This window comes from Nerophis ophidion, linkage group LG09 (assembly GCF_033978795.1).
Source record: "Nerophis ophidion isolate RoL-2023_Sa linkage group LG09, RoL_Noph_v1.0, whole genome shotgun sequence".
In the NCBI taxonomy this organism is placed as follows: Eukaryota; Metazoa; Chordata; class Actinopteri; order Syngnathiformes; family Syngnathidae; genus Nerophis; species Nerophis ophidion.
In genome coordinates, this window is record NC_084619.1 from 5,399,733 (window position 1) to 5,411,979 (window position 12,247).

General features: G+C 38.5%; 1 protein-coding gene across 3 annotated transcripts in view; it reads left to right on the forward strand.

Moving 5' to 3' along the window:
• alox5a (arachidonate 5-lipoxygenase a) overlaps positions 1-12,247 on the forward strand; it is a 37,938-nt gene that overhangs the window by 20,868 nt on the left and 4,823 nt on the right. For all 3 annotated transcript variants that reach the window (XM_061910131.1, XM_061910132.1, XM_061910130.1), the window contains 6 exons: positions 3,957-4,103; positions 4,162-4,365; positions 4,427-4,513; positions 7,655-7,833; positions 7,903-8,024; positions 8,116-8,216. In XM_061910131.1, the coding sequence (XP_061766115.1) occupies positions 3,957-4,103; positions 4,162-4,365; positions 4,427-4,513; positions 7,655-7,833; positions 7,903-8,024; positions 8,116-8,216 (840 nt within the window). The remainder of the gene's footprint in view (positions 1-3,956; positions 4,104-4,161; positions 4,366-4,426; positions 4,514-7,654; positions 7,834-7,902; positions 8,025-8,115; positions 8,217-12,247) is intronic.

Here is a 12,247-nt window from a genome sequence, read left to right on the forward strand (position 1 = left end):
AGGGTGGAGCTAGACCGTGTAGTATTTTATACGTAAGTAGTAAAACCTTAAAGTCACATCTTAAGTGCACAGGAAGCCAGTGCAGGTGAGCCAGTATAGGTATATATGTATGTATATATGTATATAAAGGTATATACAGTACAGGTATATATGTATGTATATATGTATATAAAGGTATATACAGTACAGGCGTAATGTGATCAAACTTTCTTGTGCTTGTCAAAAGTCTAGCAGCCGCATTTTGTACCAACTGTAATCTTTTAATGCTAGACATGGGGAGACCCGAAAATAATACGTTACAGTAGTCGAGACGAGACGTAACAAACGCATGGATAATGATCTCAGCGTCTTCAGTGGACAGAATGGAGCGAATTTTAGCGATATTACGGAGATGAAAGAAGGCCGTTTTAGTAACGCTTTTAATGTGTGACTCAAAGGAGAGAGTTGGGTCGAAGATAATACCCTGATTTTTTACCGAGTCACCTTGTTTTATTATTTGGTTGTCAAATGTTAAAGTTGTATTATTAAATAGAGGTCGGTGTCTAGCAGGACCGATAATCAGCATTTCCGTTTTTTTGGCGTTAAGTTGCAAAAAGTTAGCGGACATCCATTGTTTAATTTCATTAAGACACGCCTCCAACTGACTACAGTCCGGCGTGTTGGTCAGCTTTAGGGGCATGTAGAGTTGGGTGTCATCAGCATAGCAGTGAAAGCTAATACCGTATTTGCGTATGATGTCACCTAGCGGCAGCATGTAGATGCTGAAGAGTGCAGGGCCAAGGACCGAACCCTGGGGAACTCCACACGTTATTCGGCCTTGCTTTGAACTCATTCCACCGAACGCCGAATGTGGCTTTTTTTGCCATATTCGGCCGAATATATTCGGTTACCGATTAATCGGTGCATCCCTAGTTTTTATTGATGGTTGTTGTTTTCAGTTTTTTGTCAAATGAATATACTGTAGTCGTATGTCTTCAGAATCTTGGAATGAGTTGATTGTTGTTTTTTTATTCATGAACAAGGGCAGGAACAGTGTATTTTGTTTCTAAGGTTCAAAATAATTGGATGATTTGCTTTGTTATACCCAGAAATAAATCAAACAAGTGTTTGATTTCATAAGTCCAGTAGCAGACTTGTAAGGAAACTAAAAGTGGTGTCATCGTCATTTTAGGAATCTAACAGAGTTTGTGGCTCTCGGTGGGTTTTATTTGGGGGGAAATGAACTTCGATGGCTCTTTGGTTGCCGACCCCTGCCCTAGACCAGGAGTCGCAACCCGCGGCTCTTTGGTTGCCGACCCCTGCCCTAGACCAGGAGTCGCAACCCGCGGCTCTTTGGTTGCCGACCCCTGCCCTAGACCAGGAGTCGGCAACCCACGGCTCTTTGACCACTCTGATGTGGCTCAGCCGCATACTTGTCGACCGCCCGGAAAAGTCCGATAGACTTCCAAGTTTCAGTGTCCCTATCAGAAATCTCCCGGGTTAACATTTTTCGATTTTCACCCAGACATCAACTTTGAGAACGTGCCGTGATGACAATGCCTCTAACATCCTCTCTACAAGTCATTGCGCCAGGATTTTCACCATCCTATCTGCGTGCCGGCCGGTCACATTTTGGATGCGACCTTTATCTGGACGCATACGCTACTGCGAGGCTTACTTGCTCAACAGCCATACAGGTCACACTGAGGGTTGTGATATAAACAACTTTAACACTCTTACTAATATGCGCCACACTGTGAACCCACACCGAACAAGAATGACAAACACATTTCGGGAGAACATCGTCACTATAACACAGGGGTAGGGAACCTATGGCTCTAGAGCCAGATGTGGCTCTTTTGATGACTGCATCTGGCTCTTAGATAAATCTGAGCTGACATTGCTTAACACGATAAGTAATGAATAATTCCGCTGGTAATCACAGTGTCAAAAATAACGTTCAAAATATAAAACATTCTCATCCATCCATCCGGTTTCTACCGCACCTGTTCAAGAAGTCGCATTAATGGTAAGAAGTGTTTTATTTATTGTTGGTTAGCCTCAGAATAACAATGTTGATAAAAAGAATAAGAAACGTATTATACTCTAAAAATGTTGGTCTTTCTTAAAAATGCACGCATATAGTTGTATTCAGTGTGAAAAATAAATAAATTATATGGCTCTCACGGAAATACTTTTAAAAATATTTGGCTTGTATGGCTCTCTCAGCCAAAAAGGTTCCCGACCCCTGCTATAACACAACAGAACAAATACCCAGAATACCATGTATCCATGACTATTCGGGGCCAGAAATAGCCAAATTGCTCAATTTACCTTTAATAAATATATCTATTTACCCCGGCGGCATAGCTCGGTTGGTAGAGCGGCCATGCCAGCAACTTGAGGGTTGCAGGTTCAATTCCCGCTTCCGCCATCCTAGTCACTGCCGTTGTGTCCTTGGGCAAGACACTTTACCCACCTGCTCCCAGTGCCACCCACACTGGTTTAAATGTAACTTAGATATTGGGTTTCACTATGTAAAGCGCTTTGAGTCACTTGAGAAAAGCGCTATATAAATATAATTCACTTCACTATATATCCGGTATATAAAAAAGTGGGTATTTCTGTCTGTCATTCCGTCATACAATTTTTTTCCTTTTACGGAAGGTTTTTTGTAGAGAATAAATGATGAAAAAAAAACACTTAATTGAACGGTTTAAAAGAGGAGAAGACACGAAGAAAATTTAAATAAAATTTTGAAACATTGTTTATCTTCAATTTCGACTCTTTAAAATTCAAAATTCAACCGAAAAAAATGAAGACAAAAAGTAATTCGACTCTTTTTGAAAAAATAAAAAAAGAATTTATGGAACATCATTAGTGTGAAGTGAAGTGAATTATATTTATATAGCGCTTCTTCTCTAGTGACTCAAAGCGCTTTACATAGTGAAACCCAATATCTAAGTTACATTTAAAGCAGTGTGGGTGGCACTGGGAGCAGGTGGGTAAAGTGTCTTGCCCAAGGACACAACGGCAGTGACTAGGATGGCGGAAGCGGGAATCGAACCAGCAACCCTCAAGTTGCTGGCACGGCCGCTCTACCAACCGAGCTAAACCGCCCCGATGGGTTAGTAATCCATCCGGTTTCTACCGCACCTGTTCAAGAAGTCGCATTAATTATACACCCCCGCCTGCCCACCTCAACCGACGCACGGTGGGGTGGGTTTGGGGGTTGGTGGTAGCTGGGTGTATAATGTAGCCCGGAAGAGTCAGGGATACATGGGATTCTGGGCATTTGTTCTGTCGTGTTTATGTTGTGTTATAGTGCGAATGTTCTCCTGAAATCTTTGTCATTCTTGTTTGGCGTGGGTTCACAGTGTGGCGCATATTAGTAAGAATGCTAAAGTTGTTTAAACGGCCACCCTCAGTGTGACCTGTATTGCTGTTGAATAAGGATGCCTTGCAGTCTCTTAGGTGTGTCTGCAATTGCCTCGTCAAACAATTTTTTGGGCTGGCAAGCTATTTGTACAAGCTGTAGAGGGCGCTAGCGGTAGTAGCAACATTATACGCCCTTATTAGTGTTCTTGGGTGAACACCAGCGTACATTCGAAAGAATAATTACTCTGAAATTTGGGAGACTATCGGGAAAATTGGGAGGGTTGGCAGGTGTCAAGCGGCATTCATTTAAAACTTGCGGTCCGCACTAACATTAAATTTTCATATTAAGGCGCAGGCTGCGTGTCTGAGACCCCTGGTTTATACATAGCATGAGGCAAAAAAAACAACAACTCTGTATGCAGTATTATTTCATTATAAATTTCAAGAGTTATGTGGCTCCCATTGTTTTCTTTACTTTGTGAAACGGGTCAAAACGGCTCTGAGTGGTAAAGGTTGCCAGATCTTGCAATTGTTTCAGTGGAGCCCCCTGCAGACAGAAGAATGTACATTCACCTGATGTTGCCTCCACGTGGTCCCAGGCAGGTAACATCTACATCGTGGACTATGAAGTGCTGGATGGCATCAAACCAAACTGCACGGACCCATGTACCCTGCAGTACCTGGCAGCGCCCTTCTGTCTTCTGTACAAGAACACACGGAACAAGATCCTGCCAATCGCCATTCAGGTAAGATGTCGTCGTCTGGGTTTCACTTTTGTTTGACACCGTCCTCCTTTCCTTCCAGTTGGCTCAGACTCCCGGCGAGGACAACCCCATCTTCCTGCCCACGGACAGTCAGTACGACTGGATGCTGGCGAAGATCTGGGTGCGCTCGGCCGACTTCCAGCACCACCAGACGGTCACGCACTTACTCCGAACGCATCTGATCTCAGAGATGTTTGCCATCGCCATGTTCAGGCAGCTCCCTGCGGTCCACCCTGTGTACAAAGTAATATTCCTTATTGATCGGCTTATCAGGACATTGGCTGATTGATGCGCTGCTTCTACAGCTGCTCATGCCACACGTCCGCTTCACCATCGCCATTAACACCAAGGCCAGAGAACAGCTCATCTGTGAGTGCGGTATCTTTGACAAGGTGAGTAAAGAAGTTCTGTTCAAGTGGAGCCTCATAAACATCAACTTACACTAAGTTGTTAGTCGGCATATTTTTCTAACCGACCAGGAAATGAAACACAATGGTCAATCCCAAATTATTTTGAATGGCTTTTGATGGCTTCATCTGACCGGGATCTTCAGCTCTCACTGGATCGGTTCGCAGCCGAGTGTGAAGCGACCGGAATGAGAATCAGCACCTCCAAGTCCGAGTCCATGGTTCTCGCCCGGAAAAGGGTGGAGTGCCATCTCCGGGTTGGGGAGGAGACCCTGCCCCAAGTGGAGGAGTTCAAGTACCTAGGAGTCTTGTTCACGAGTGAGGGAAGAGTGGATCGTGAGATCGACAGGCGGATCGGTGCGGCGTCTTCAGTAATGCGGACGTTGTACCGATCCGTTGTGGTGAAGAAGGAGCTGAGCCGGAAGGCAAAGCTCTCAATTTACCGGTCAATCTACGTTCCCATCCTCACCTATGGTCATGAGCTTTGGGTCATGACCGAAAGGATAAGATCACGGGTACAAGCGGCCCAAATGAGTTTCCAGGTCTCTCCCTTAGAGATAGGGTGAGAAGCTCTGCCATCCGGGAGGAACTCAAAGTAAAGCCGCTGCTCCTTCACATCGAGAGGAGCCAGATGAGGTGGTTCGGGCATCTGGTCAGGATGCCACCCGAACGCCTCCCTAGGGAGGTGTTTAGGGCACGTCCAACCGGTAGGAGGCCACGGGGAAGACCCAGGACACGTTGGGAAGACTATGTCTCCCGGCTGGCCTGGGAACGCCTCGGGATCCCCCGGGAAGAGCTAGACGAAGTGGCTGGGGAGAGGGAAGTCTGGGTTTCTCTGCTTAGGCTGTTGCCCCCGCGACCCGACCTCGGATAAGCGGAAGAAGATGGATGGATGGATAAACATACTTGCCAACCTTGAGGCCTCTGATTTCGGAAGGTGGGGGTGTGGGCGGGGTGGGGCGGGGGCGTGGTTAAGAGGGGAGAAGTATATAGCTAGAATTCACCAAGTCAAGTATTTCATATATATATATATGAAATATTTGACTTTCAGTGGATTTAGCTATATATATGTATATATATATATATATATATATATATATATACATATTAGGGGTGTGGGGGAAAAAATCGATTCGAAAACGGATCCCGATTCTCACGTTGTGTGATTCAGAATCGATTCTCATTTAAAAAAAAAAATATATATATATATAATTTTTTTTTTTATCAATCCAACCAAACAATACACAGCAATACCATAACAATGCAATCCAATTCCAAAACCAAACCTGACCCAGCAACACTCAGAACTGCAATAAACAGAGCAATTGAGAGGAGACACAAACACCACACAGAACAAACCAAAAGTAGTGAAACAAAAATGAATATTATCAACAACAGTATCAATATTAGTTATAATTTCAGCATAGCAGTGATTAAAAATATCACAGTGGCTTACACTTGCATGGCATCTCATAAGCTTGACAACACACTGTGTCCAATGTTTTCACAAAGATAAAATAAGTCATATTTTTGGTTCCTTTAATAGTTAAAACAAATTTACATTATTGCAATCAGTTGATAAAACATTGTCCTTTACAATTATAAAAGCTTTTTTTTAAAACTCTACTATTCTGCTAGCATGTCAGCAGACTGGGGTAGATCCTGCTGAAATCTATGTATTGAATGAATACAGAATCCTTTTGAATCGGAAAAATATCGTTTTTGGATCGAGAATCGCGTTGAATCGAAAAACATCGATATATAATCAAATCACGACCCCAAGAATCGATATTGAATCGAAACGTGGGACACCCAACGAGTCGCAGCCCTACCCGGTATAGTTGAAAACTTCCGGTCAATAGAAAACATCACTGGACATCATAATGGCAGCTACACTTTTCATCTTAAAGATCTAAACCAGGGGTGCCCATTACGTCGATGGCGAGCTACCAGTCGACCGCGGGGGGTGTGTCAGTCGATCTCCAGCCAGGCTTTTAAAAAAAATAGACCTAAAAATGAGTGATCATCAATCTTCACCAAGACGTCACTTAAATGACATTCACGGTACCGGAGGGTCTTGTGAGATGACGCTGGCTGCTGCAAGATCATTATTATGAAAATATGACCGAGAGGAAGGCGAGAAACACTTTTTATTTCAACAGACTCTCGCGCCGTACCTTCCGTCAAAACTCTAAAGGCCGACTGCACATTTCCTATCTTCACAATAAAAGCCCTGCTTCATGCTGCCTGCGCTAACTAAATACAGAGTCTCGGAAAACTGGCGTGCACAAGCGATCCCTCAGAAAGCTGGCGTGCACAAGTCCGAGACTCTTATTTTGTTAGCGCAGGCAGCATGAAGCAGGGCTTTTATTGTGAAGATAGGAAATGTGCAGTCGGCCTTTAGAGTTTTGACGGCAGGGACGGCGCGAAAGTCTGTTGAAATAAAAAGTGTTTCTCGCCTTCCTCTCTGTCATTTTTTCATAATAATGAACTGGCAGCAGCCAGCGTCATCTCACAAGACCCTCCGGTACCGTGAATGTCAATCAAGCAAGCTACGGAATTTGCCGCCAATGTTTTTCTTGTAAAGTGTATGGAAGCTGGATGAATTAGATGCCAAAAACCAACCACTTTCATGTGGTATTGTACAGAAAGGACAACTTTTTTTCTCCTCCATTTGAAAATGTGGGCGTTATCATCATTACTGTCTGATTCCAATCAATGCAAGTCATCAGAATCAGGTAATACACCAACTTATATTCTTGTCTTTGTGAAAGAAAGACATCTATATGTGTTACACATGCTTGTATTATCATTAAACACATTTAACTTGTTTACAAAAATGTCTCTTTCATAAATAAATAAATATAAATGATATATATAAATGAGGTAGATCCCCTCGAGTTGGTCAATTGAAAAGTAGCTCGCCTGCAGAAAAAGTGTGGGCACCCCTGATCCAAAACAACTATTTGGGAATGTCCGGCGGGCCAGATTGAAAAGCTCAACAGGCCCCCGGGTCTTAATTTTCCCAGGTCTGGTCTAAATAGAGACAGAGTAGCTTTTTGTGCTGAAATAAATAACTAATCCTTGCATCTTGTGAGTCGTGCGTGTTCTTCTCCTGTCGTCAAGGCCAACGCCACAGGTGGAGGAGGTCATGTTCAGCTGGTCCAGAAGGCCATGAAGTCCCTGACTTTCAGGTCTCTCTGCTTCCCGGACATGATCAAAGCTCGTGGAGTGGACAACAAGCAGGAGCTGCCCACTTACTTTTACAGAGACGATGGCTACCAGGTGTGGGAGGCCACCAAAGGGTGAGGACTGCACTCTGATCCTTCCCACACCAGGAGGACTTGACTCCTGTCCCGCCTTTGCTCCGCCAGCTTCGTGTCCGACGTGGTCGCCCTTTACTACGCCAGCGATAAGACGGTGCAAGGAGACGAGGAAATCCAGGCCTTTGTTAAAGATATTTGCAACTTTGGCATGCAGGGCTTCGATTCCTGTGGTAAGAAAGGAGTCATGCAAGCGCAGATGTGAGGAAATATGCTTCCTGTGTGTTGGCGTCTTTCTCAATTTGGTCTGTTGACAAACTGCAGAGTTCCCCAAGTCACTGAAATCACGCGACGAGCTGATCGAGTTCTTGACTGTCATCGTGTTTACTGCTTCAGCCCAGCACGCCGCCGTCAACTTTGGACAAGTACGTAAAAGAACTTAGGAGAGAAACCTTATGTCTGTTCATGACATGCACGTACATGATCCTGGTGGCAAGTGTTGGTTGATTTCAGCACAATTTTAGTTTTTAATTATTTTTTTACAAATATATATATTATACCATTTAATTAGCTAATCATCAAAATAAAAACGACAATTTGATCAATTTTTGCTCAACTTAATTTAAATTAAGATAATTTCAAGTGGTTATTAAAGGCCTACTGAAATGAGATGTTCTTATTTAAACGGGGATAGCAGGTCCATTCTATGTCATACTTAATCATTTCGCGATATTGCCATATTTTTGCTGAAAGGATTTAGTAGAGAACATCGACGATAAAGTTTGCAACTTTTGGTCGCTAATAAAAAAGCCTTGCCTGTACCGGAAGTAGCAGACTATGTGCCCGTGACGTCACGGGTTGTGGGGCTCCTCACATCCTTACATTGTTTATAATCATGGCCACCAGCAGCAAGTGCAATTCAGACCGAGAAAGCATCAAGTTCCCCATTAATTTGAGCGAGGATGAAAGATTCGTGGATGAGGAAAGTTAGAGTGAGGCACTAAAAAAGAAGAAAAAAGAAAAAGGACGGCAGCGGCAGTGGTAGCGTTTCAGATGTAATTAGACACATTTACTAGGATAATTCTGGAAAATCCCTTATCTGCTTATTGTTTTAATAGTGTTTTAGTGAGATTGTAAAGTCATACCTGAAAGTCGGATGGCTGCGGCGAACGCCAGTGTCTCAGAGAGAAGCCAACGGAGGAGCCAAGATCACAGATGCCTTTTTGACAGCTACAGGAGGAGGTCCCATAATCCACTGACTTAATATCACAATTTTCCCATCCAAAAACTTGCTGGTTGACCTAGAGAAAAATGTTCGCTTGACCGCTCTGTGTTAAAGCTTCACAACAAACAAAAAAACAACCGGCTGTGTTTCGGTTGCTAAAGGCAGCTGCAATCCACTGCTTTCCACCAACAGCATTCTTCTTTGATGTCTCCATTATTAATTGAAAAAATTGCAAAAGATTCAGCAACACAGATGTCCAAATTACTGTGTAATTATGCGATGAAAAGAGACGACTTTTAGCTGTGTGTGGTGCTGGGCTAATATGTCCGCTACAACCCGCGTACATGTCATCATTCCGCGACGTTTTCAACAGGAAACTGCGGGAAATTTAAAATTGCAATTTAGTAAACTAAATCGGCCGTATTGGCATGTGTTGCAATGTTAATATTTCATCATTGATATATAAACTATCAGACTGCGTGGTCGCTAGTAGTGGCTTTCAGTAGGCCTTTAATGACATCATTATTATCATTGTCATAAATAATATTGGAAAGCATTAAAAAACATGAATACAACTTTTTTTTATATATCATTTGTAATAGTTCCAACTTTTATTATCATAATAAAAAAGACTATTTGATGAAATATTGTTGAAGTTAACCAACATTTTGATTTACTTATTAATGAAATAACAATTCCGGGTGTTCAATAATAATTTCATCATTATCATAAATATTATTTTTATAAGTTATATTCAAAAACATTACACAATATCACTCAAACTTTTTTTTTTTTTACATCAATTGTAATAATTAAATAGGCTAATCATGAAAAATGTACTACGAATGTATTGATGAAATATTGTTCAAATTAACCACAATTAGGATTAAATACATAGGAGAAAATAGTTTCAAGTGTGTATTAATAATCACATCATTATTTTTATTATCTTTTTTATAAGTCACATTAGAAAGCATTTATACAATTTTTTTATATGATAATTTGCAATAATTACAATTTTAATTAGCATTATAAAAAGGCTACTATTTGATGAAATGTTGTTAAAGTTTACCACAATTTAGATTTATTAATAAAAGTCGCTTACACAGGTGGAATAAATCATTCAAAGTGTTTTTTTATTATTATTATTATAAGTTATATCACAAAACATTACATACCAGCACTGAAACGATTTTTTTGTGTTTCTTTTACAATGATTTGCAATTATTATTATTATATTATTATTATTATTATTAAATTGGCTACTAATGTATTTGATGAAATATTGTTCAAATTAACCACAATTAGGGTTAAATACATAGGAGAAAATAGTTTCAAGTGTGTATTAATAATCACATCATTATTTTTATTATCTTTTTTATAAGTCACATTAGAAAGCATGAATACAATTTTTTACATGATAATTTGTAATATTACAATTTTAATTAGCATTTTAAAAAGGCTACTATTTGATGAAATGTTGTTAAAGTTTACCACAATTTAGATTTATTAATAAAAGTCGCTTACACAGGTGGAATAAATCATTCAAAGTGTTTTTTTATTATTATTATAAGTTATATCACAAAACATTACATACCAGCACTGAAACGTTTTTTTTTGTTTTTCTTTTACAATGATTTGCAATTATTATTATTATATTATTATTAAATTGGCTACTAATGTATTTGATGAAATATTGTTCAAATTAACCACAATTAGGATTAAGTACATATGAGAAAATAGTTTCAAGTGTGTATTAATAATCACATCATTATTTTTATTATCTTTTTTATAAGTCACATTAGAAAGCATGAATACAACTTTTTACATGATAATTTGCAATAATTACAATTTTAATTAGCATTATAAAAAGGTCTACTATTTGATGAAATGTTGTTGAAGTTAACCACAATTTAGATTTATTAATAAAAGTCGCTTATAGAGGTGGAATAAATCATTCAAAGTGTTTTTTATTATTATTATTATAAGTTATATCACAAAACATTACATACCAGCACTGAAACGATTTTTTTGTGTTTCTTTTACAATGATTTGCAATTATTATTATTATATTATTATTATTATTAAATTGGCTACTAATGTATTTGATGAAATATTGTTCAAATTAACCACAATTAGGATTAAATACATAGGAGAAAATAGTTTCAAGTGTGTATTAATAATAATTTTTATAAGTCACATTAGAAAGCATGAATACAATTTTTGTACATGATAATTTGTAATATTACAATTTTAATTAGCATTATAAAAAGGCTACTATTTGATGAAATATTGTTAAAGTTAACCACAATTTAGATTTATTAATAAAAGTCACTTACAGAGGTGGAAAAAATCATTCAAAGTGTTTTTTTTATTATTATTATTATAAGTTATATCACAAAATATTACATACCAGCACTGAAACGTTTTTTTTTGTTTTTCTTTTACAATGATTTGCAATTATTATTATTATTATATTATTATTATTATTAAATTGGCTACTAATGTATTTGATGAAATATTGTTCAAATTAACCACAATTAGAATTAAATACATAGGAGACAATAGTTTCAATTGTGTATTAATAATAATTTTTATAAGTCACATTAGAAAGCATGAATACAATTTTTTTATATGATAATTTGCAATAATTACAATTTTAATTACCATTATAAAAAGGCTACTATTTGATGAAATATTGTTAAAGTTAACCACAATTTAGATTTATTAATAAAAGCCGCTTACAGAGGTGGAACAAATTATTCAAAGTGTTTTATTATTATTATTATAAGTTATATTACAAAACATTACATACCAGCACTGAAACGTTTTTTTTGTTTTTCTTTTACAATGATTTGCAATTACTAAATTGGCTACGAATGTATTTGATGAAATATTGTTCAAATTAACCACAATTAGGATTAAATACATAGAAAAAAATAGTTTCAAGTGTGTATTAATAATCACATCATTATTTTTATTATCTTTTTTATAAGTCACATTAGAAAGCATGAATACAACTTTTTTACATGATAATTTGTAATAATTACAATTTTAATTAGCATAATAAAAAGGCTACTATTTGATGAAATGTTGTTAAAGTTAACCACAATTTAGATTTATTAATAAAAGTCGCTTGCAGAGGTGTAAAAAATCATTCAAAGTGTTTTTTTATTATTATTATTATAAGTTATATTACAAAACATTACATACCAGCACTGAAACATTTTT